At 41.8% G+C, this 26,595-nt stretch overlaps 1 protein-coding gene across 2 annotated transcripts in view; it reads left to right on the forward strand.

The window, feature by feature from the left end:
- rin1b (Ras and Rab interactor 1b) overlaps positions 1 to 26,212 on the forward strand; it is a 34,898-nt gene extending 8,686 nt beyond the window's left edge. For both annotated transcript variants that reach the window (XM_018677202.2, XM_018677210.2), the window contains exons 2-12: positions 11,410 to 11,553; positions 12,012 to 12,126; positions 12,378 to 12,450; positions 12,622 to 12,713; positions 13,624 to 13,805; positions 14,142 to 14,426; positions 15,127 to 15,676; positions 19,984 to 20,292; positions 20,407 to 20,538; positions 21,573 to 21,742; positions 24,081 to 26,212. In XM_018677202.2, the coding sequence (XP_018532718.1) occupies positions 11,410 to 11,553; positions 12,012 to 12,126; positions 12,378 to 12,450; positions 12,622 to 12,713; positions 13,624 to 13,805; positions 14,142 to 14,426; positions 15,127 to 15,676; positions 19,984 to 20,292; positions 20,407 to 20,538; positions 21,573 to 21,742; positions 24,081 to 24,404 (2,376 nt within the window). In that variant the 3' untranslated portion in view covers positions 24,405 to 26,212. The remainder of the gene's footprint in view (positions 1 to 11,409; positions 11,554 to 12,011; positions 12,127 to 12,377; positions 12,451 to 12,621; positions 12,714 to 13,623; positions 13,806 to 14,141; positions 14,427 to 15,126; positions 15,677 to 19,983; positions 20,293 to 20,406; positions 20,539 to 21,572; positions 21,743 to 24,080) is intronic.
- The last annotated feature ends 383 nt before the right edge of the window (positions 26,213 to 26,595 follow it).

The raw sequence follows: 26,595 nt of genomic DNA on the forward strand, positions 1-26,595 counted from the left end.
CCTACTAATTTCCAGGAAAGTTTCATAATAATTCCCTGAATAGAAACAGACATGTAACCAGTCATTCTTAGGGCATTTCATGGAAAGGAGGTTATGTAATTTGGGAAACTGTTAATTGGAATTCACACATCACAAGGAACCTAACAACCTTAAAGGCAGTGTAGCACTCAAAATAATACTTTTGAATTTTCACTGTGGATCTTTGCCAGTTAAAATATTGTTAGGAATCTAACGTGCATATTTATGGCCGCGTTTTGAACCCAGATATTATGAGTGGGTACTAACCAACCAGCAACTAACAGTTTTCCCTGTAATTTGCAGTAAATCACATCAGCCTTTCTGGGAAATTTGGAAATTTATGGCTGTTTTGTTTGATTTGATTGATAGAATATTGTAGTTTGAGGGGTGAGGGTGAATGTTTTTCAGTTTCTGCTAGAAAAAAAAAGAGAACCACTGGAAAAATACCCTAGGATTAAAAGTTATGTTCAGGAAGTGTGAAATTAAGGAAGCTGTAAAATAAATGGTTGTGTTTGTACTGATATGGTAGTATGATAGTTCCTTTCTTGTTTGCTTCCACATACATAGGCTCTGCAGTTCAGTTCAGGAGATCATATCCCACCAGAAAACAATACAGATAAATGCTCAAAATGTGTGTAAGTTTGGGTTAAAAATTAAAATACATCCTCTGATTGTTTTAAGGCACAAACTAGCAACCACAAATCACAAATTTTCTTCCCAGCTTCCTGTTGATCCTTAGTCACTTAAAAGAAGTCACGTTTTAGTTTCTTCTCATCACCACTTTATGGTTTTATAATGAAATCCACCTACAGTAAAACCTTTTATTTATGGATGTAGACAACCAGTGGTGGTATTTCTCCAAGCCTTATTTTCATATTTCTCTCAGGCAAGTCTGGTGGATAAATGTTCCCATGTGACTTCAAGCTGAGATGTTTCAAGTGTAGCTCAAATGATTCAGCGCTGCAGTATAACATAAAGAATTTGATGTCAGGTTTTACAGTTAAATAATGACTCCTACCTCAACAGACTAGCTACCTGGAAAAACAACCACACACCTGAATGGCCCTAACCCAACACACCTGAGCTCTGTTGTGACTGTGATTGGACTCAGATATTCTTTCCTCAAAAGCCTCGAAAAAGGTTTTAGATGCTAGAGAGAGCTGGTTAATGGAGGAGGACTTGAAAAGGAAGAGGTCTGACTTGGCACTCTCCCTCCCCGGCTGCTTCAGAGAGAGAACAGTATTAATGCAGGCTTTTGTCCTCTTGTGGTCACTCTAACACAATCTGAAAATGGAGGATGAAAGTGATCCCTCATTGTCATTGTCAAGAGTACACTCATAACATTGTAGAAAGCCTTGAGAGGGCTGGAAAATGAAATTAAGTAGAAATGTTTGGTATTTAGAAAGAGGCAGGAAATGTCCAACATCTTAAAGGAAGAATAACAGTTTTTACTTCCTAAAATGCTAAGTATTTGATAACTTATTGTCATGTTTCTTCAGTTTTTCTTTGGGAAAAAACATCCTTAGTTTTTAAGGGATCTGATGTGATTGAGAGAAAACAAATACCTGACCCCAAATCAGGTCTAGAAAGAGCTTCTGACTGGAAAATAACAAAAAAATAAATAGTTAGGAAACCTGTGCTGCCCCTAACTTTGTAAAATATCTGCTCAAAACATCTCCAACCGAGCACTCGTTTTTTTAGAGGTATTATTCACGCTCACTTATCGAAAACCTCTGACATTACCTAACAGCCCTTTACAAAAATAATGTTCTGTATGAAGTGCTCCTCATGCCGATCTGTCATTAGTCACACTATGAATCACAGAGAGTCACGCAGGGGTCAAAGCAGATCAGAAAAGGCAGAATATGTGACGTTAAAGACCTTTTTAAGTGCATGAACCCTGTTTTTCTCCCACTAAATATCTGGATTTTGGATTACGGACTGCAGCTGTAACTGGAGTCACTTAATTATTTGGCTGATATTCAGCATCTTTTCTTGTTTTTGTTTTTAAGTGTGAAGGATCTGGCAGCATGGTGAAATTGTTCCAGTTGTTTTTTTTTGTTTTGAGAAGTGACAGCAACAAGTGACAGCATCTTGGAAAAAAAGTTGGTTTTCAGTTTTCACAGGAGACAAGTGGGTAGATTGGAACTAGATTGTTATTCTGGCAAGTTTTCCCCCAGCTTAGTATAAGAAAATTAGATTTTCAAAACTCAATGATAGATTGGGTGACCTGTTCAGATGGCCAAATTCTGCACTGGGAGCCAAGTGCAGGCTTTCCAAACAAACTCAAAAACACGGTGAGAAAGACAACCAAAATATTCACTTAACATGAGTTAAAACTTCCATTCTTATCACTTATCTTATTTGCACAATTTATCAAAATGACAGAAGTATAGCTCCAGCATGCATCAGGCTGAGCTCATGTCTCATGAGCCAGAATAGGTGTCAACACCTGTGTGGATATTGTTGGGCCTTTAAAACCTTAACTAGTCATTAATTAGTAACATTCAGTTTTTATAATTAATCCCACAGATTATAATCAGTTATATTGCTCAGCCTATATGGGTTGTGACTTTATAAGATCAGCTGCCTCTCACTCTTTTTTGTTTTGGTGAATTTAAATCCAGTGTTGACTCTTTTGTTGCTCTGTATTTGGTCTCTACCGTCCATAAGGGAAACAGCTGGCTCTTTAGCTGCTTATTGCTCCACTATGTTCAACAGCAAGTTGTTAGCTTTGTTTGCTATGCGGTGCTGAGTTTTTACAGCTGACGGCTAAGACTGTAAACAGGGTTCATGAGAGCATTAAGTGTGAATCAAAGCAGTATAGTTGTGCATTGTAAAAACCAAAACAATGGACCGAAAGCAGGTTAAAAGATGCTAAGACACTTAGCTGAGGGGACCTGCAGAGTTGTGGTAATTCTTAGTATAAAAATATTGTATGTGTATGTAGCAAGATGAGTAGAGATTTATGTAATTATAGTATCTTTCAAACTTTTCTCATGGTATAGGACAAGTTTTTGTCTTTAGAAAAATGAGACAACCATGGAGCAAGTGAGTGCATTTTGACTGCTTCCCAGTGTCTTCTTTGATACAACCACATGGTGGCACCAAAGTAAGAAATCTTTCAATTCTACACATTGTGGCTTTACAATCTAATCAGTATAGTTTCATTCATATGTAAACTTGAAGAGAAATTAATTGTTGATATAATCGTATGATATTGTCATTCTACAAATTTCTGCGCAGTTTATTAAAAAATAGTTCCTCAGCTCAGAGAATAAGGCATTAAATATTAAAAATTATCTGAAGGTCTCACACTTGTAATTTGTTTATTTTGGATAGTCTTCTGGTGGCCATATGCTTGAGCATCCTGTAATTTCACTTCAGAGCATCTCTGAAATCATCAAACACATTATTCCTCTAATCTTACCACAAGCAAAAAAAGTGTATTCTGTAAATGATTTTATGTATATAGAGTGATACAGGGTCCAAGCAGTTTTTCCTCAAAGTGTCGATTCAGTGTCGGTTTAATTCAGTTAAGTGTCACACTGTGGAGGAAGATCAGGAAAGACACTGTGGACCATTCCTGGTGAAATATGAGGCGGTTTAAAGATTTTATGACGATCATGATGGATCGTCTATAGCTTCTCTCTCTCTCTTTTACACACACGCACGCACGCTCACACACACACCACTGGTCTGACAGAACTATTTGTGATAATGCCCCTTCTGAATCACTGCACCAGTTAACCGATACGCTTCTAAAATTATGAATATTCACAGTTATGCTAACAGTCCTTCTTCTCTCCTACAGTCCAAGTGTTGCTTCTGACTCATACTAATGCCTTTGTACAACTTCATCACACACACACACACAAACACATGAACACACACAACAGACACACACATTAATGCACAGCTCGCACTTCCTTGTCACTGGCCCTGAGTGCCATTGCTACGGCGCGCTTGCAACAGGCATCTCAACAGACACCTGTCATCAGTCAGCAGGCCCCCGTGCCCACTGTTGCCCCCTGTGGATACTTATAGCCCACTGCAATTATGTTGTTCCATTAGTCATCCTACGCATGCAGTGATGGGCTGCTGGTTATACTTAGCCACCGTCATGGTCACTCTTGAGCAAATGGGAGATTTTACAGACTGATGCTTGTGGTTGGCGTCAAACATGATGAATAGAAAAGATGAATAATGAGCATGCAGTTGTTGTTGTCGACTTGTTTTTTGGATAAAGTTTGTTAGTGCAGGAACAAACATTGCTCAACTATTTTAGCATGTTTGTTATGTTATCTCTTAAAAATGTTAAATCTAGTATCTACCTGTATATAGAGCTGAGGTGCTGTTCATTAAATATAAACAGTTAGCATAGCATGAAAACTGGAGACAGCTAGTCTGGGTTTACCAGCACCTTATTTTGTTTAAGTTGCACAAAAACCAAACTCTCTATAAGACATATTGTAGTTTGTACTGGTCACACTGCTATTTCTTGACTGAGCACTGTAACTCCCTGGCTGGTAACTTTCAGCGCTGCCACCTGGTGTGCAATTTGGCACTAGCGCTGCAGCTCTATCTGCTCTGATCCTGCTATATTTGAATCGTTATAGATAATTAAGATCTCAGAAAGCTATACATTGCAATACCATAAAGGCACTACTGTATAGGTTATGTTCATAAAAGGGGAAAAGAATGAGTGAACATGCTAACTTACAGAATCTAGTTGAACAGAGGCTAGCTAGGAGAGTGGGCAGGACTTTGGCTCTTTATGGTGGAGAGTTGTAAAACACAAAAACTGGCATGAGTACTGTAGTTGGAGACTCTCCATACCCACTACTGAGAGAAGTTGATCTGCTTGTTGAGGTGCAGCTGTCATGGCTGAAAATGCATGAGCATAAACTCCAGTTTTTCAGTTGCTAATCTGAACAAAAACCAAGTTGCTGCAACGGAGCAATCCCTGCCATATTTGCTGTTGTTCAAAAACAATTTCAGTTGCCTGTTGCCACTGTGAAGAGTGACAGAGAGAGAGTTTGCACAAAGTTACAGACCCCAGTGTTCAGTGTGGATGGACACTTGATCGTACAAGTTGTGAAAGATTGTGGCTGTTGAATGCCTGATATTTCTCTCTGTCGTGATATCAGGTGATATGTCTGTGTGTGTTTTAGGGTCTTGACAGTTTGACTGAACATGAGTCATTTCCTTCAGTGTGTGAATAGGTTAGAAATGTAAAATAAGAGACAAAAATAAAAAGAAATGTGTGACTTTACAGTGGCTGGATCTGTGCTTTGCTAGCTGCCTGCTTGTCAAAATCTCCAGATGGAAACAGCGTATGTAGGATGTGACAGCGGGCAAAGTTTATAACATCGCTGTCTGTTTTCAGTATCACTGTCATCAGGATTATTGACTGGAGGTTACACCGGTGTACAGAAAAAAAAAGATCTGTAGAGTTGTGTTGGATGATGAGACAAAGGCTGGAGATGGTCTGCAGAGGGGGTGGGAGATGGTGTCGATGATTCGGTTTCCTCCTCATCTTCCCTCTGCTGCTGTCTCAGGAGTCTCTGTAACTGTCTCTGGACTTATTCTGTTATGCTTTGTGTTGTTTTTCTTTTTCCAGTGGGTAACTTGCAAAGAATACACAAACCACAAACACCAGCAGCGTTTTTGGCCTCATTATTTTTGGACCAAACATCATTAACTGTCTTAGAAGAAGCAGAGATGCTAATGTGTCCTGTGGCAGCCAGAATGCAAAGCAGTCTGAAGAGATGTTGTGTTCAGTGTAAAGGGCAGCTCTTACTATCTCCATCATTATGGCTATATCCACCTACACATAAAACTCAGCTGAATACAAGCTCATGTGCGTTCTCTGGAGGCAACTGAAATGCATTCTGGGAAATGTAGGAAATCAGTTAGTGAAATAGAAGGTAGATAGGAAGAAAGTGAACTTTACAGATTCTTTCTTAATCGAAATTTCCATATTTGCTTTTTTTAATATTATAACTTCAAATCGTGTATGTATGGTCTTTCGCATTACTGCTGAACATTTTTCAGAGAATTCCTTGTCTTCTAAATAGATTTACACCTTTCAGGCTGCCATTGGTTTCTGTCCACTTATGTAACATCTGAATATCAATTTAAAACAAACTTGAAACTCTAATTAAGTGAGGTTTTCCATTGCAGGATAAATTTAGGTACAATTTTATTTATTTTCGTCAAAGTAAGATTATACTATATGGGTGTTGAAAAGGTCTTTCTTGACTCCAACATTTAAGAATCAGATGCTGAAAACTGCTGCATTAATGAGCTCGAAAAGGCCACAACAACTCAGAACATTACTGCACCACAACATGATGTGTTGTAAGTGAAACAAAAGAAGCAGGTTAAATGTTGAAATAAATGGGAACCAGTGTCTCCTTGGAGGGTGAGGCATGTAACACAATACTTATATGTTGTACACTTTCAATCCTTGAAATCTTTTATTATATTCTTGCATATCTTGTGTTTATATTGCCTTTTTAGCACATCAGAGCAAATATTTGGTGGTAAAATGTCTGATCAACTTTATTTTCAGTCCAGTGTGCTTTGTATGGAGGCTTTTAAGCCTGCTTTTCCTTCTCTGCAAGTATGTGAAGTTGAGCAAGAACCCCCCGCTGTACCTCATTTACCACCTCAGTCTGGATGGTTCATGGTTGTTTCTCACTCCGCTGGAAATCAACACTGAGCTGGAGGTAGTTCGTCTTTGGAGCACCTGACAGAACTCCTCACCAGACTCCTGTTCTCCTCTTCATCCGCCTCACTGACACATAACGCCACAAAGCTGCCATCAGGGAACATCTGGAGGTGGCACAGTGTGTTTTGAGATTCAAACAGGGTTGAAGCCGCTGATCCCTTGGGGGCGCCACTGTGCTTTCTCTGCAGCCTGTCGGGGCACTGGTCTGGAGGCGGACAAACTGCATCCTGCGAATCTGGACACCATGACGTTGTCCATCTGCATCAGGCTGAGCTTCTCCATGAGCAGCTGCTCACTGTCAGTGATCTTTCTCATCCTACACTGTTCTCTGACAATTTAAAATTCTGCCTCTTTGTTTTATTCACTCGCATCCAGGGTGAGGTAACTTCCTCCTCACCTCCAGCCTTGAAAGCCTTTCTTCGAGTCTTATCTAACCGAATTGCGCACATATCTCATTGGCAGAAAACGTGATGTTGTGGTCTGATGAGTGACAGGTGGTGATGCTATCCTTGCTCGTCAGATGTACAAAATCAATGATTTATTTGTATCAATGCCTTCAGTATCTGAAAAAGCTGGCAAGAGGAATATGGAGTTCAACGCTGATACCTATAGCACCTGCTGTGTTTTCTCAGATGTGTTAAAAAAATGTCTTTTGTAAGTGTTTGAGTCACTCCATCACTCCGTCATCACTCGCTCAGCCAGCATGTCGGTCAGTCCGTCCTTCTGTCCACTTTGCATGTTGCAATTCAGATTTCTGCCCAAATTTCTTATCTTCTCTGCATGTATCTTCCCATAAATACTCATTAACAACCTGCTGATTTTTGGCGCTGTAAACGCTCCCTCCAGGTTCACCCCCTGCCCTCTTTACTGATTTAGTTGCCCAAAAGAGGGAACATAATTTAGGGTTTTCCCTCTACAACTACCCACTGGTTCCCACTCCTGGGCTCAGCACTCCCTTCCCTCCACCCTCCTCCCTGCATCTCCCCCCCTCGTCTGACAAGTCTCGCCCTAACAGTCTCTTCATCTACTTCATGTTAAGTGCTTCAGCAGCATCAGACTATCTGGTCTATCCCGCTGGGTTCCCGGCTGCTGCTGCTGTTGTTGCTGCTGCCCGCAGGTGCCAAAACACCTTGTTAGATATACAGTGTGCATCTCCTTCTGCTTATTACATTTCTATTCTGCCAGCTTGAACTGCAGCGTTGCAGGCTCCACTGATTTTTTGATTTCCTTACCCAGCTTTAATTTTCAGTCACCGGCTTTTCTCTACTCTTTTCATCATTTTATCTTTTTATCTTTCTCCTCTGTTTTTCCCTCTCTGTGTGTCTCTCTTTCTCTGAGGGAATTACATAAGTCTCTGTGTGTGTGTGTGGGCAGCGTTGCATTTTATGTAAGGCGGACCTGGAAATGGCTAGCGAAACACTTGGGTCTTGCTCTCTGTTTTTTTTTTTCTCTCTCTCTCTCTGCTTGTCTTACAGCCTTGTGTGGTTGTGTGTGCTGCTGGGTATTCGGGCTGTTGATCTGCGTGGTGGCTGGCTCCAGATACACAATGGGGTGACTCTGCAGGCCCACTCAGTGTCACACACACATACTCACTCACACACACTGCTTAGTTTTTCGAGCACACCTTGAAATCAGGAGTATTTGACTGCTAAATTGAAGATGATGATGCTCGTTGACTTGTAGTGCTCATGTGAAGTGTCTGTTGTGAAGTTAGGAATGCTGACTGTTAGGTAAGCCCCACCTCCTTCTTGGTTACTGTTGCTACGACTGTCAAGCTTTCCATTCACACATGGCACATATGCGGTTTATAAAAATAACTAGCAGCTTTACCACCAGAAATTTGCAATGATTTCTTACGATTTCACGCAGAAGTGAACAACAAGCAGACGTCTCATTTCTTCCGAGGACGGTGGATTTTGTCGGCTGAAATGACAGCTGTCGGTAGCAGATTACATCAACTGTAGCTAGCTTATTCAAGCTAATGCTAATGCAAAAATGCTACCAGCTGGTGGGGGGCCTCCATGGATCTGGCTTGTTCTAACAGGTGCTCAGTCAGATTGGGATCTGGGGAGTTTGGAGGCCAGGTCAACACTTTGGGCTCTTTGTCTTGTTCCTAGGGCTGTTTCTGAGCAGTTTTGGGGGGAAGGCCCCTTCCACTGGGGAGTGCTTGGTCTGCAACAATGTTTAAGTGGGTGGTACTTGTCAAGTAACATCCAGATGATGCTAGGACCCAAACTTTCCAGAACAGAACATTGTATTGTAATTAAATAATCACTTCACACGTCAGTGGTTTTAATGTTGTGGCTGATCAGTGTATAATAATGCTAAAAGACTAAGACTAAAGCTATGTGTGGCAGAGAAAAAGTCAGCACAATCCATGTAGAAGACTCAGAAATAGCACTGTTCATGCATTTAAGGGTAGCACTTATATTAAATCCTGTACCGTGAATAGAAATTAGGTAAAGGTTTAAATGCTTATTAAAGACAAACACAGGGATTAGAGTTAATCTTTACAGTATGTTTCAAGAGGAGGGATGATGAGGAATAATCAGTGTTTACTTCCCCAAACCAGATAAAGAGCAGAACAGAGGCACAACTGTTCCTCTAAACCCTCACATACTGCTACAACTTTGCCCCCTCACAGTGGATATATCAGTCCTGATGATGATAATGTAGTCAGCTAAAAGCGTGCCTCTCACCTTTGGAGGAAATGCTAGGTGCTGCTGTGCTGTAACTTTGCTAATGTTTAAACAGGATCAGAAAGTTCTTCCACAGTTGTTTGCTAAAGTCTTGCATCTGTTAGCACAAACCCGTGACTATTATGTAACGCTGACCCCCTCATTTGAATGACATCTCTTGCACTTGATTCCTAACCCCTCTAATGCTATTTACCATCCACTGTTAATGGTCCTACAGAGAGCAGATTGGCGCGTGGATAACTGGTTTCCCCGGTAGGAGGGGAGACTTATGTAAAAGGTGACAGGAGGTGATGAAAAATGTGAAAAATTCAAATGTGTTATTGAATGAAAACAATATTCATAATGCTTCCTCTAATACCACTGAAACAGGTTGCAGCATCTGATTTCAGAGCAGCACAGTCATTGCTCAGAAATGAACTTGAGTGCTCTGATGTGAGGGAGGAGGCGACTAAAAAAATATGGATTATTAATGGCATCACTTTTTTATTTTTTTATTTTTCAGAAAAAAAGTGAGTAAAGTCACACACACACACACACACATACAAAAAAAAGCTTCCTAGAAATAAAAGACCTCTGCACTCCAGAAAACCTGTCACCCCTTTAACAAAGAGTGTGTATGTGTGTGTGTTTGTGCATGCGTGCTGTGTGTAAACGTGTGTGTTTGCATGTTCGTTCGTGCGTGCGCGCGCACTTCCAACTTGTCAGAAAAGGGTGTTTCACTGAGTGGGAATGCCTGGTAGGATGTGGGGATGATAGGCCCGGGTTCCCATGGCAACCATCTGCTGCTACGCTCGCAAGCGTTCGCCGGCAGCCCACACAGTGTGACATCCAGCAGCAAGCCAATCTGAGAGAGAGAGAGAGAGAGAGAGAGAGAGAGAGAGAGAGAGAAAGTAAACCTGTGATTGAATGTTAACATTAGAGGTCCATAAATAAGAAAACACATGGTTCAAACTGAATGATGCTGTTTTAAGTACATGTAAAGGTGCATTAAAGCAGAAAGCCTAAGTTCAAATACATTAATTCAGTTGAAATATGTTGTGGTTTCAGTTGTTGTAGTGAGGACAGAAGGAGGAGAGGTGTACTGCAGCACACAACAACACTTTGACAGATTATAGAAGGAACAGAAGGATGTAAAGCTGCTTTAAAATGTCTGAACTGAAGTTTGGTGATGGATGAGTTTGTTAAAACCACGTTAAGTTGCCCTACAAATTGCCTAAGATCTGAGGTTTTGATGCTGAACATGAACCACAACTTCTCTGTTTCAAAGATGCCACCAAAAAACCAAAACAAGAATAACAGGAAAATTCAGCTTCTGTCTGTGAAATGGGACAAAAATGGCTTTGAACTGAAAAATTACATGAAATCTGACTGTTTTAATTATTATTCTTTACTTAGCCACACAAATATGACACGAATCTGATTGGTGACAAAGCAGCCACAGTCTGAATGGATGTTGTGAACTTTTATGTGACGTGATAATGAGTCTGTAGATGAAGTTGGTGCCACCAGTAAGATGTTTAGTGCTTTATATGCATCCTCTTTCTGAATTTATAGTCAGCAACAGTATTTGCTTCATTGTCATTTGTTAACCTCTGTAGGAGCATGCAGGTGTCGTGTGTGTTTATCTTTACACACACGACTTGTACTGTATAAGTGCACTCGTGTAGGACGGAGGTGTCTCTTCAGCTTTAGGGGGCACAGTCTGAATGGAATGAATGAAAAAGTTGCACTTTAAATGCTAAGTTAAACTCTTGAATCTAGTTAGCCAATAGTTATTAAGATTTGAAACAGCAGTCAAATATTTTTTGCGTGCGCATAACGATAGATGTACTGATTACAGGGCTTTATTTTCTCATGCTTTCTTCCATAAAATCTCAGCTTGAAAATGTAGAGTGGCTAAATATAGTATATGAATTTATAATAAAAAGTCTTTGTGCGACAAAATCTGTGTTTCAGATGCAGGAGGTGGGCAGTTCCCAGCGAGGCTCTCAGCGGGCCTTCAGCGTCCTGGATCGTCTGCTGCTCACACATCCCGTGTGGCTGCAGCTGTCGCTCAACCAAGACTCTGCCCTCTACATCCTGCTCAGAGAGCCTGTTGGGGTGAGGACCAATCAATCATATTAATTAGTTATTCATACCTTATCAGGTGAAAGAATACAGGAATACATTCTGAGCCTATTTCTACAAGGAAAACAGATATTTGTGTTTTTTTTAAAACCATCTCTCAAGTGCATATTATGAGTTTTCCCACGTAAAACTGTGGGACTTAACTGACTTATTATTTAAGATGTAAGCCTTATGCAACTTTAAAGCAACATTATGCAACTGTTTTTCCTTAAAATAACACCTTCAGAGTCATTTTGACATTGCACTGACTTCTAATAGGGAGAATTGTACCTCTGTCATTCCCCTGCTCTTGCTCGATGTAACTTTTGGTGAGCAGGTGAGATCCCCAGATAACTGAGTGATAGTCTCCAGAAAAACTTGTGGTAAAAAGAAAATAACATCCCTATATTTTATTCCTGTTTTTCTGGTGTTTTTTTCTGTCTTGCTTTCAGACCTTTTTGGTGCGCAAATGCAGCTCCAGCCAGAGGAAGGTGCTATGTTTGAGAGTGACGGCGGACAGAAGTGCCTCCTCTGTTAAGGAGTGCTTCATCTGTGAGGAGGACTCCAGTGAGTATAAAACAAGCTGGATTAGCATGTTATCATCCACCTGCAGCGACAGAAATACACATAAACGCTGCATTTCTCTGCTCAGCTTATGGGGTGCAGTGCAGTTCACACTACTTACTGGCTGAAGTGATGTGGGACACCGAGGATGGGTCCTCCACATTATTCACAGCTGCCATATTTCCTGTTAAATTTGAACCAGTCTCCCACTGCCTCCACAGCTGTCAGTCAAACTCTGTCTGTTCTATAACCAGCATTCGCCTTGGAGAGTTCAGCACTCAGCTTCCCTGACTTGTGTCGACTGGTGGCCTTCTACTGTATCAGCAGGTAATTGTCTTATATTAACTGATGCACCGACCAAAAGTATGTTCCTGGAACTTTGTCTGGTGTCCACATACTTTTGGCCATGTAAATACCCCAGTCAGCCCCGTGGGAAACTCTTTATCATGTGTGTATCCCTTTAATTTGATTTATTGTTTTTTTTCCCTTGTAATGCAGAGATGTGTTGCCTCTCCCACTGGAGCTACCAGAGGCCATTGCTAAAGCCACAACTCACAGGCAGCTGGAGGCCATTTCACACATGGGACAAGGTACAGTCACTGCAGACCTCACCCATGTCAGTATAAACTCACCTGATACTTTGACGCTTGCCCAAAATTATAATAGATATTTCAAGTCGTCATGAAATTTGGCACAGACATTAACATTTTATTCAAGATTTCTCCAGTAAGCAGTAAACATCATACCTGCCAAGCATAAGTCTCTTTGAAGTGTCAATCTGAGCATGTTAACATGCTGATGTTAGCACTCTTAACTCTTTATGCTATCCTTCATATTGCCCCTAACACTGCTAAGCTGTTAGCCTGTCTCTATTTGGTACGTATGTTCTTCTGCAACGGCCTCTTTTCAGCAGATGACTGGTGAATTAAAACATAATTTCAGGACAAGATAACTGAGAGAAACAAAAGTTCACTTAGTAGTTATTAAACTAATAAGGGACTGAAGTGGTGGCTGCCAGGTTGCAACTATTTTAACATGGCAACATGTGCTGTTGCAGTGCAGTAACAGAGAGCGAGGTGTGACTTCATGATGGCTAAAAATGACACAAGTAAGATGCAGTATGTGTCACCGACTGCAGCTCAAACATATCCAGACTCTTTCTCACCATGGTTCTGCCAAAGCAGTCTGCTCTAGTCTGCTCACAGGAGAAAAAACTTTTTATTCCTTTGTGTTTGTGTGATGTCTTGTTTGCATATTGTTCTTTTTAAAATGCCAAAATGCCCTTTTATTCAAGTTTTTAAACACAGGAAGCAGCCGAAAAAGAAAAGTTACATTTTTTGTGCTGCATTTTAACATAAATGATTCATTATTAAATTCATTTAAAGTCTTTATAGTCTTCTGATTTGGATTTGGTGAGTTGATATCCCTGTTACTAATGAATCCTGTATTTAAAAACCTCGGTATGTCTTCTTCTCTTTGTCTACCTGGATTTTGCACCAGACTTCTGGAGCTCACCGAGTGCTTCAGACATCCAAAACGGACCTGTGGACCCGGTTGCATCAACCAGTGGCAGCCAGGCCCAGACAGCGGTCACCCAGGACCGATGTGCCCTGTTGACCCGAGGCAGACAAGGCAAACTCTGTTTCATCAACCCGCTCTTCCTGCAGCTGGAGGTTAGCAAGGTTAGTAAGGAAGGTTGTGTGATTATCTGAGCTTTTTTCTCTTCCTTAAAGGACTCCTCCTGTGGAGATTTTCATGCATTTTTACCTTAATTTAAAGTTGATCTGTTCCTATGTAAAGGTATTTTATAATTTCTGAAAAAGTCAGTGAAGATTTGTTCAGTTCCTGAAAACTTTACATTTTAATTTACATCCATTACAAGTGCTCTAAAACCATCTTCCTATATGACTGCTAATGTAGCTTCTGTTCACTTTGTACTTCACTCTATTCCCTTTGAAAAAGAAACTGTTCAAAAAGCCGCTGGCTCTCGCGTTGAATCCGCTCTTTCTTTTCTCTAGCAGCCACAACTCGCAAACCACAGTGCCTCCAATAAACGGCACCGCTTCAAGCGCAGCATGCGGCTCCGGCTCTCCGAGTCCTCCATGAATCTGTCCCTCGAGGGGGTCGGCTCCTACTCACCTCCCCTGTCGGTGGAGCAGCCCGGCGGGACAGAGAGGCTGCACAAGGCAGGCGCTAACCCGCAGAGGAGAGTTCATGCTGGGGCAGGGGTCTTGAGGAGAACCCCTGCCGTATCACCAGGCTCTGCAGAGGAAGAGGACATGATGTCTGTCTATGTGCCTGAAGTAATAAGTTTTAACATGTTTTCTGAGCATTCTCTACAACAGTGGCTTTGATCCTAATCAAGGGGTAAAGTAAACCTGAAGCAGAATATTTATGCTACACTGAATAAAGACAACCCTATCACATCAGCTTATTTGAATATTAATGGAAGATTTGACCTCTTTAGATCTCTTAAAGAGGTAAAACTCAGATCTCTCTCTGGTTTACCTCCATAGACATATTTGTTGCTTTGGTCACAAACCAAAAAATGTGGAAAATGTTGCTCTAAAACATCTCTTTTTGGTGTTTTAGTGTGAATAGCAGGCCAAAAGAGTGGAAAAAAAAAGACGTTTCAAATAACATTTTGGCGTGCCTGAAGTTTTTAGTTTTCTTAGAGAAATTGTGGATTGTTGGAAGTTATAAAGTCTGGCAGCCAAATGAATGTTTTTAATGTTGCTTACAGCAATAAGTGCCTAAAACTAAGCATGCGGTCTTATTTTGTTAAGTCATCTGGTACTTCCAGCCAGTCACGCAAAGACAAAGTTGCCTCAACTGTCTCATTATTCACTTAGTTGCTGGAGGGTTCAGGCAGTCAGTTCCCCTTCATTTACTGGCCAAAAGGAAACTGATTTTTATACAACCCCTCGTGTCACTTTGTGATTCATCCACTAATAATGTCTGGGTATGTTTATTCATAAACTGATCGCTTCTCTCCTGGTCCAGGCATCCGCCAAGGTGGAGGAGTCTCCAAAGCCCCAGCAGTCGGGCCGAGCAGAGGAGCCAAGCATCGAGGTGGCGGCTCTGGCCCTGGAACGCCGCCCAGCTCCGTCCCTGGCCGAGCTGGACAGCAACAGCTCCTTCAGCAGCATGGACGAGGACAATGACTCTGATTCAGATCAAGAAAGCATGGTCCAAACCCAAACGCACACCTACCAGCGCCCGCCGCTCGTTCGCTCCAGAGGCCGCGGGGGGCTGCACCGGATGAGCGAGGCGTTTGTGTGTTTCTTTGCTCCGGACAAGAGGCTGACACGACTGGTGGAGGAGCTGTCCAGAGACAGGCGCTCCATCTTCGGAGGCATGGTTCAGGACTTCCTTCTGGAGCAGAGAGAGGTGCTCAAGTCCCTGCTCAAATCGTCCTCTTCCTCATCTCGGGTGACCTCCGTGCAGCTCCTGCAGGGTCTGCGGCTCTTCCTGTCCCAGGCAAAGTGCTGCCTGCTGGACAGCGGAGAACTGGAGCCTCCTATTGAAACCCTGGTGCCAGATAACGAGAAAGGTAAACAAGCAGAAACCTGGTAAAAGTGTCGACACACAATAATCACTCACATCAGTATTACAACACGAGGTTGAACCATGACTTTCAAACTTTTTTTTTCTCTTCAGTTAAAGTGAAAGATTTTGATTCTGGATCAAGTAACTCACTCATTCAGTTGTTCCAGACGTTCTGCAGCTGTTTTTCAGGAGAGGTCAAATAATCCAGTGGAGGACTTACTGATTTATGAAGTATTAATTAATGATTAACTGACCATTAATAAAGCCACTGAGTACAACTTATAAACCCCTGACAAAGTCCCTTCAAACATACAGCAGAGTTCACCTGTACACGGACAAAATTCTCACCTTTTTATAATTTTTGTTCAAGCAAATTTGAGTCACAGCAGATAATTATAACTGATTAACGTGTGATCACTTTTTTTCTCAGGCTGACAATCGACAATTTACTTGGAAAGTGAAGTAGAATTTAAGTGTCTCAACAATATTCACACCTGAGAGCTGCCGAGTACTGCCAGTGTTTCACCAATAAGAGCCTCCAAAAGAAAGTAATGTGGAAATTTTTCTAGTGACGGTAGAGGAGTAAATTTGGAGTCTTATCATTTTTTCCATTTGGTTTCAGTCCTAAATTTAAAGACTTGAAAAACAGTTTGTCTTTCACTGAGGTTTAACCTCTTCCAATCTCCTCCTGCAGAACTCTCTGTGTCTTTTTATCTGTTGTAATTAATCTGTAGTCTGTAAGATAACTGAAGTGGATTGAAAATTCACTTTAACCAGCAGAGCTACGGTCGATAAAAAGTCAGAGAAAGTTATGATTGGAGACAGTGTACAAGCAGCCAGTGTTATTTTATAGCCTGTGATCCTTATTAATGTATTTTAAGAATGTATAAATATTGATAAATAATATAATTAAGCAAAAATACATAGATATAACATCTCTGCGGTCCAAGAACCAATGCAAACTTATGTGCAGACAGATGCGCATGTCCTAGATTTTAACATTATTGCACTCAAAGTTAATCTCTTATAAAGTCAACCTTATTAGAAAGTGTTTCCAATTAAAGTGAAAAACATATTTCCACGGTTGAGTCACTTTACACCATTTAAATTCTTTTGTTTTTTATCGACAAAGAAACTCAAAGTAAGTCAGTCTTGCTGAGTGAATTATTTAATTGAATTTAGCTGACTGTGCTGGATCTTCCCAACCTTGTGAGTTTCTCATATGCATGCGTGATAAGTTTATCACATCAAAACGAGGAGACGGTGAGTGCAGCAGCGGGGGGGGGGCTGAAAGAGAGAGAGGGAGATGTGAAAAAAATTGTACTATTAGAAAACACTGATTCAATAGACACAGTGCCAGAGGACGCAGGTCTATGGAAACAGACAGCCTTTTCTGTTAAATGGTGGGCTGCCCAGGCTCCAGTGAAAGGCACTGTCAACACAAAGTAGTTTGCGTGGGGGGGGTAGAGCCTCATTCACTGGAGCTCATATTGTCTCTGGTATTTAGAAAACAGCATTAGGAAAGCCCTGCCCGACGCGCCGCGCTCACATCCATCGAATTCAAAGTGTGATTCTTCTCATTATTGTAAAGGCATCGCAGGGTGTTACTTTGGAGGGATTGTGGTTAGATCTTTTGACACAGTCCTGTGCGTAGGTTTTTTTTCTTCTTCTTTTTTGGACTCCTTTGTGTGCAGGCAGAGTGCGTGTTTGCAGGTGTGTTTGTGTGTAAATGTGCGATGATGGATGGTTGCCTGGCAGTGCAGAGGCTTCAGGGGAGAGAGCGAGCGGTGGTTGGCCGCTGCCTTCCTTCCTCCCTTTCCTTCCTTCCTGCGCTCTGATTCTGATTTATCTCGCATTGCGTCGGTGGGAGGCATTTGCATTTTTTTTTCTCCCCCTCGTTTATCATAAAAAGATATCACAGTCCCACGCTCACTTGAAGAGCAGCACGATTCAGGGGAGGGTGGGAGGGAGGGATAGAAATAGGCAGGTTACTTTGGAAGTGTAATCTGTTACAGATCTATGAGTAATGGCCTAAAAAAGTCTGCTTTTTTTTCAGGACTAGCCAGCAGCTGACAAGGCTGTAATCACATTACATGTAACCTGTTACTCTCCAGAGGCTGGTATAAGAGAGAGAGAAGCTGGGATTGAGCAAAGAGGGAGGTGGAGAAACAGAGGATGGGGGGCGTGAATGATTAATCACAAGGGGGAATGATATAGTAAGGTAGATGGGGTGGAGATGTTGGGGGATTATACGGGAGGGAAACATGAAGGAGGGAGAGGAGGATATTGATGATGAGTGGAAAAACAGTGTGCGCTGGAGAATTGTTACCCACTTAGTCAGGACTGCCCACTGACTGCAGGAGAATCACTGAGTGTGTGTTTCCACGTGCGAGAGCATCCATGCATGTGTGCTGTACATGTACACGAGTTTCTGGATCACATATCACTGTTGTAAGGCCAAAAAAAAAAAAAAACTGTATAGCAGAGAAAAACAGAATTGGTAACTCTTTAAGTTGTTTCATTCAGCATCTATAAGCAATATAAAAACATTTCATAAATAGCACTTGTAAGCAGATATAAGGACATTTTAAGTGTTTATTACTGATTTAAAAATAGAGACATATTTTATATCATACATTATTAGCCTCCACTTGTGGGTCCTTCACAGAAAAAGTTATAGCACACATTGGTATCCGCTTGCAACCACACTACAGTGTTTAAACCTTTTATTAAATGTGTATATGCTGCTTATAAATGTTAAATATGGGGATTTAAAGTAAAGTGATACAATTGTAAGGCAATCGATGCCGCTCTCAAATCTGTTTTTTTAGTTTTAAGCAAAAGACAGGGGGTGATTAGCCTAGCTTAGCATATAAATACTCAGTTAGCCTGGCTCTGATTATTTAACCTCCTTTACCTCATATGATTAATCTGCACATAAACAGTGTAACAGTGAAGACCCACTGAACTTGGCACAGCACGTAGTAAAGTTTACCTCTATTTATTTTCTATGTGAATGAATCTTTTCTGTGTGAATTGCTAACAAGCTAGCTACTTGCTAGCTTGTGAGCATCAACATGGCCACAGGAGTCGGGTTTTGTTTAATTTATTCATTTTCAAAACTACAATTTGTGGTTTTATGGGTAGTTATGTACCATTACTGTGTCTTGGGAAACAACATCAGGGTTTAGCTTCCCATAGACTCATCCTCATAGTGGGTTTCAGGTTTGCACCATCGTGTCTGGACTCATTGACCATATCTGACAACTGTCTCTATATTAGAGAACAAGGTTAGCTATATATTGCCCATTTTGCCAGTATTTATTTGAAATTCCTAAAATAGTTGTTCAATCAAAACAGGCTAATGTAGAAACTCTACACAGCACAGGGAGGTGTAAAAACCAGCAGCTAATTGTGAATGTCCTATCTAGTTAATCTGTCCATGCATGCAGGTGAGTGTGTGAAACAGTGGGTATTTCTGCGGTGCAGACTTTAGTGAAAAATCATTTGGATTATCACAGATTATCAGAGAATAATCCCGGATTTAAAAGCACACTTAGTTGATTTCATACAAGGAGAAAAAACAACAACAAAAAAACATTAACACCTGTGCAATCTGATGCAACCCAGTACAGCAGCCCTGCAATAAACTCTACATTTGTGTGACTAACAGTGGTCAATTTTTAGAAAGCTGTAGTGTTGACTCAACTCTTTGAGGCCGTAATTTGTATTTTCATGACTCTGGACTACATCGTATTGTCAAAGATGTGTGTGATGACGTCCTCCAGAAATTAACGTCCTTACAAAAATTAATCTGAACAGGACACAGGGACTGAACACAATGTTGACGCAAGCATTCAAACTTTTTTTTTTATCATACTACATCCTTCCTGTATGAATGATGGAATTATTTTAATTGAAAAAGGATAAATCACACTTTGTTTACAAATGCAATCAATAAGACAATCAGAAGTCTCCTACATATAGCAGTATAATTTCCCCAGGCACTGGTCAAATGCCAAAAAAACTCAGCTCTGCACCAAGCTAAACCTTTGTCATATCTATTCAAATATTGCTACAAGTGTAAAATAGCTTCCACTTTCAGTTTTGACACTTTATTTGCCCTAATGATTCCACTGCGATGATCAGCACCTTTCTGGGCCTCTTGCCAGCGCCTCTAGATATGTAGACATCTTTCTCTACCAACAAATGACCAAACAAATAAATCACAAGTAATTCTGACTGAAAAAAATATCTCACAGCTGTACAAAAACATGTTCAGTGTCAGCCTCCCCTCCCTCTTGTCCCCAGACCTGGCACTGGAGCGAGCCATGTTCTCCTGCGTGCTCAGGCCTCTGAGGTCCCACCTTGAGAAAGCCCTGACGGCGCTTCACAATCAGGACGGCTCCAGCCAGCGCCTCACCCAGAACCTGCTCCGTCTGAAAGGGGATGCCGCCATGGAGCGGCTGGGCGTGCGGACGGGCGTCCCCGACAGCCGCGAGGTGGAGCGGGTGAGGCAGAAGTTGATCCTGATGCAGAAGACGCACTCGCCCATCGACAAAGTGCTGCTGCTGCTGCAAGTGTGCAAGTGCGTCCACAAGGCCATGGGGTCCCTATACGGTGAGACCAAAATACATCTGTTTAGTCCTAACTATAAAACGTTTGGTCCAAAGAAAGAAATTCTAATGACAACTAAAAAAAATGACAACCGTCCACCTGTTACTGTCTTTGCAGGAAAGGAAGTGAGCTGGGATGACTTCCTGCCATCGCTGTCGTATGTGATTGTGGAGTGTAACAGGCCTCACATCCTGATAGAGGTGGAGTACATGATGGAGCTGCTGGAGCCCTCCTGGCTTGGAGGAGAGGGTACGATCCATACTGATTGTATATATATCACCTGCGAGGTCAGATCCCTGCGTTCACATTGATCAAACAAGACAAATGTCCTTTTCAGTTGTTAAATCAATGACAGATTGGACTGTCCTTTGGTGGAAAATGGAGGATTGCCCTGTTAGTACAGCAGTGATATATCTACTATGCAGTAGATTCTCATGAAAGATGTGACAGGCCAGCGGGTAAATGAACCCATGTGGATTTGAGTAATGGCTTGAACTCTAATCAGGCTCATATCATGACTTTGATGACTTCAGATCCAGCTTGACAAAACCAGGAGGACTTTCTAATCTTTGAAGTCACTTAACTAAAATATTTACATGTTAAAGTTGCATTAAATGAAACAATGAATGATTTATGATTTGTTTAGACTTCTATTGCAGGCAGTTTGGTGGAATACAGAATTATTTAATCTTGCATTAATCGATGATTTGGTCATTTAGAGACATCAGAACATGCTAAACAGAACACAGACTTATTATCACGCCCATTAATTATCAAGTCCAATATTCCCTCTCTTTTAGCTCTGTTTTTGGTCTCCACCATTTCCTTAGAGAAGTATCTGGATCTTTAGCTGCTTAATTCTCCTCTATACTCACCCACCAGTCGCTACCCGTCTCTGTGGTTTGGTGCTGAGCAGGTAGTGCACAGTGGGTTTATCAGAGCCTTTTTTGCTGAGAGCAGCAGGCTGCTGTTGCTGGAAGTCAGTTAGATGAGAGTTGTGAGGGTGGACCAAAACAGTAAAGTCACAAAAAAAAAGCAGAAAAAGCTAAAATGCTCCACACTGCAGTGTCAGATGCTAATTCCCTTTTGTATTACACATTGTAGTAGTAGTAGCTCCAGTAAACATGAGAATGTTTACTGGAGGCTGCTCTGTTATTTTTAGTTTTAAAATAGGAAGGAATGAGATAAACTGAGTGGATCTGTCAAGTTTTAATGAATAAAATCATAGAATGTAAATTAGTTTTTCCTTCTCAAGCCCTCCACACTCTTTGTTTTGCTCTCAGGCGGGTACTACCTGACCAGTGTGTATGCCAGCCTGTGTCTGATCCAGAGCCTGGACAGGGAGCAGCCGTTCTCAGGCTGCCTGACGCCGGAGGCCCAGGAGGCGCTGAAGGAGTGGGGCTGCAGACGGAGCCGGGAAGCCCAGAGACAAAAGGAGAGCCAGCAGAGCCAGGTAGGCTATCAGGTGCTTTGATTGTAGTAATACACCACAGAAACACTAGTTGAATTATATGTGGGTTTGTACAGTGTAGCAATCTACAATATCACTGTCACACATAGATGCCCCGTGTGAAGTGTAGACTGATGTGTGGACAGTAGGAACTGCTGTTTATTATGCAGTGAAATATTCTCCAGTGTACCATGTGAATGATGTACTGTGATGGCAAAAATAGAGTTAAAGAAATAGAAGGTATTTATGTTAGAGTTTATGTAAAATGTGTATTTTGTCATTTGCTTTTTTAAAACTCTGATAATTTAGGTTCGTGGTCACAGGAGCATTTGCAGAGGAGAAAAACAGTCACATGCTAACTGATGCTCGGAGGGTGGAGCAATACAAAAGTCATTCAAACACAGACTGGGATCCAAAATTGGTTTCATGTGGCTGAACGTGGATCAAAAGCTGTAAAATACACACCAGAACTTCATAAAATAGCGTCCAGGATTCTCATCTCTTAGCTGCAGGTTTGGCTAGTTTGTAACTAGTTAGAAGTTTTCTTTAAAATTTGATGGATAAATTTGTGGGGCTGAGTCTTCTAATGTTTTCCTGGTAATGTTACCAGAAGTGATTTGTCCTTATATCCTGTGCCCTGCAGCTTATCAGGTACAAACAGCCACTGAGTATCATCGACACATTTCACGTTTCAATTTGAACCTGCTTCACGTCTTTCCAGTGGCACAAACAGCAACAAAAACAAGGAGATAATCCATCGAAAGAGGTCAGACGTTACATTAATTATACTGATGGCGATGCACGCTGAGCAACGTCTGATTGTCCCACATCTGTGACAATGGCAGGTGGGATAGAGCAAAGCAACAGTGACCCATATTTGAAGTTTGACCTCAGGTGTTCCTCCTGCTGCTGTTTCATCTTCAGGAGATTGAGAACAGAGCTGGAATTTTCCAGAGGTCAAGCAAAAGGTGAAGATTTTTGGTCCACACCTGGACGTCCCTCCTTTGCGTGCAAACACATTTCAAATTCATTTGAGAGGATTAGTTTTTAGACATTTTTAGAGGTAATCCGCTGATCTGGGGCCCGCCGGCTTACGGCGGTGGCGTGTACTAATGCACACAAACACACACTTGGCTTTTACCTACACTCTCCTATTATCACTCTCCCGGCCCCAGATTGGTGTAACAGTCCACCAGATGCCATGGAAAAAAGGCATTGTCATCCACAACGTTTCTGTCTCGTCACGTGGTGCCTCTCCTGGCTTCAAATAGCCGATCTAACTCACCCGGCAGCCAGATTTTCCACTGACACAGGCGGGGATCAGTGAGCCAAGTGCTATGAAGAAGTGGGCGGTCAGATAACATGAAATTTATTGAGCCGCATCTACCCATCGAAGCAGGCAAACACAATATGCACACGGACAGCGAGGAGCTCAGTGACTCTGTAAGTTTTGATGATGGAAGACCTGTTGATTATAATTGCTTGTGTGTGTGTGTGTGTGTGTGTATGTGTGTTTTCTTTTCTTTTTTTTTTTTCTTGAGCATATTTGGCCACTTGTGCATCTGTGTGTGAGTGTGTGAGAGAGAGTTGTGTGTGTGCAGGTAGGGTAGGATGGATGGTGTGTGTGGAAGAGAAGAGGATTCTCACTGGTTTCTCAAGGTTGGATGTTTGGTAAAAGGATTATGTTCAGTATGTTTTCATCGTGTGTGTGTGTGTGTGTTTTAAAGTGAGTTGTGAGGGCGTCTGTAGGTGGTTGAATCTGACATTATATAATAGCTTAGGTACAGCACAATTGCTGGTAAGTGTTTGAAGAGTGGCAATTGTTAAGACACTCGTTAGTTCTGTGTTTGATCGCCTTTTTTTGTTGCTTTGAAAATGTCAGAAAGTTTCTGTTTGGATTAAAGTGCAGAGGGAAAACTTCACCAGAGCACCGAGGTAGAGCAAGCTTAATGGATTATATTTTATGAGTTTTGACGTGGACGTGCTCTAATGGATTAATTCTGGGAGTTTGTCAATGAAGCTTGTAGCAGAGAAAAGAGCAATTTCATGAGGATGATTTTTATATAAAGCTGTTGGACCTGCTGGTCGTATGTGTGGGAAGTAGAAGCTTTGTTTTTAGAGAGAATTTCTTTTACGAACATCATTTTGGCTCATTTATTGTAGTGGATTATCAGCCTGTGTGCTCGCTCAGCTCTCACTCCTCCTCTGGCTCCATCCCTCTCTCCTCCCCCTCTTTTGCCCTCACTCCATAAGCCTCTTGATCTCTGTTTTGCATGAATACAGTATATGTTCACTTTTTTTTCTCCTTTCTATCTCCTCTCCTCCCTCCCTCCCTCCTCAGAGGTGCGTTCGGATACTGTTCCAGGACGGGGAGCGGAGCGCCGTGCGGACGTTGCAGTGGAGAGCCGGGGAGACCAGCCAGGCCCTGGCGCAGCTGTGCGCCGCCACCTTCGGAGTGTCCGACCCGCAGCAATACACCCTGTACTGGCGCAGCGGCGGCGAGATGAGGGCCCTGCCGCCTCAGGCTCAGCCCCAGGACCTGGCCAGCCACAGCGAGGGGGGGCCCTCGCTCTCCTACCTGAGGACCGACCACGACTTCAGCAAGATGCGGCGGCTCACCAGAGGTGGCGCCGTGGACCTGAGCGAGTCGGTGTGTGAGGAGTGAGTGGGAGGGATGGAGGAAGGAGGGAGGAGGAGGAGGAGGAGGAGGAGGAGGAGGAGATGGATGGTCGCTCTCGCTTTCTCTCTTTCTCTCTCTTGTTCTGTCTCTTTCTCTCCGGCGGTGTGTTGTGTCTCGTCGTGGGTCAGGACTTGTTGTGAAAAACTACAGCCCTTCTCCAGACTAGGAGCAGACCTTAAATGGTAAACTCCTCCCTAAATGGACCAACATGCAGAGCAGAGCAGGACCAACATAGGGACTGTTGCCAAAAGTTGTACTATGTACCACTCAGTGTGGCTGCTAGTGTAAAGGAGTGTGCTATTTGTGACATGGAAAAATGTGTAATAAATGGATTTGGTTGTTATTTGAAACATGAACCCAGAGTATATACAATGAAGGGATTACATCATTAACACGTGAGGGGGCTCAAATCCAAAGACAAATTCTGTGAGACTACTGTTGCCTGGAAACAAAAATCACTTCCTGTACGCACACGAGAAGGCAAATTGTCCACCGTGGTGATGTAACCCTTTCACGGTATAGTTCTGGGCACAATCTAAAAGACACTTGGATGTTTTTATTACTTCACTTTTATGTGTAAAAGTCTGCAGATCTTTGGATGGAACCACTTTGTTAAAAAGGTTTTGGGGATACAAACCTCTCTGTGTGCCCCCCCCGCCCCCTGCCTCCCCACCTCCCCACCCTTGGGAACATAGTTTGACAAAAAGGTGAGATGTGTTATCGCCAAGACCAAACCTCAATACCAAAGTGACAAAAAAGCAGAAAAAGAGAGGCCATTTTGTGATACAACAGGTGTTTGCTTTGAGAGAAATCAGGTTCACAAGCTTGGAGGAAGCTTTAAATCAGCCATTTATTTTTAGAATCACCCACAGAGACGATTTTATTTTTACTTTTTTTTTTTTTTTTTTGGAGAAAAAGCGCAGACTCTCCTCCTTGCTCGCGTATTCTATTAAGTGTTTTTGGCAGGTGGAGTAATGGGCGAGTAGGAGGGAAGTGATAGAAAAGCATCAGCTCTCTGTTTTTAAACCATGTGAGAAAAAAACACACACACACACACACACACACATCACATTGACACACCGAGACAACCTGCAACAGATTTTACTGACTGACTTGCGAATGTATTAAAATCTTTTTGTTTTTTTTTCCGTGTCAGAGTTGAATCCTCTCAGAACTGCATTCATTTCACGTTTCAGATTCACTGCTTTTGAGTTCTACTGTTTCTCTTGGCCGTGCTGCGTTAACAACCCGGACTGAGAGGACAGTCTGACCAATAAAACCAGGACCTCACGGTGACTGGTAGAATGTAAATGTCAAAAAGTCACCAGCTTCTGGTGGCTCCTGCTGCAAGTCATCACTATCAACTGACTGTTCAACTCAGTGTCATTATCAATTATCATATTGTGTATTTAACAAAACTAACTTTTGATTGTTCAATTTGTTGGGTAGATATCAAACCTAAGTATGGATTTTCAACATATCTGGAGTTTTCAGTCAGCTGAGGAGGTTCATTTTGAGAGCTATGACGTGTTTTGAACATTATTGCATGCTTTTTTCATTTAACGTGAAGGTTCTGCGAATGTGGTGTATGTGTGCGTGAAGCATGTGTTCATTGTGAGAGCTCACTATTTCTTTTCAGTGTAGAAACACATTACTGTATTTTGTCAGGTAACTCAGTATCGCAATAAAAAAGAAATTGCAATATCTGTTCACAATGTTGTTACATCCAGTTTGTGCTGTGGTGGGACTGAGAGATGTTGTCGTTTGATGTCTTAAACAAACTCAACCACCAGGGGGCAGCAAATGCTAACGCCACAGTTTGACTCCTTGCTGTTAAATATCTTAAACTGTGTTTTTCTGTTCAACCCATGAAACAGCACAACAGACCTTTTGCACGTGACTTAATTAGCATGTATGATAAAATTTACTTGAGAGCATCTCAGAAATTAACAACAGGTTTTTAAAAAATATTTAGCATTTGATTTTTTTTTTCAATTTATTTTGACAGTAGGATCCAGAAATATCAATAACAGAGGAAAAAAATACAGTGTTTCTAGTATCTAGTTTGGCTGGCTAATGATTATTTACCATTTAAAACATTATATATTTTATGCATCAGTCATTTGTGTTTTCAAGCCTATGCTAACACATTATTCTCATTAGTTCCAGTATTATT

This window comes from Lates calcarifer, linkage group LG14, assembly GCF_001640805.2.
Source record: "Lates calcarifer isolate ASB-BC8 linkage group LG14, TLL_Latcal_v3, whole genome shotgun sequence".
NCBI classification, from domain to species: domain Eukaryota; kingdom Metazoa; phylum Chordata; class Actinopteri; family Centropomidae; genus Lates; species Lates calcarifer.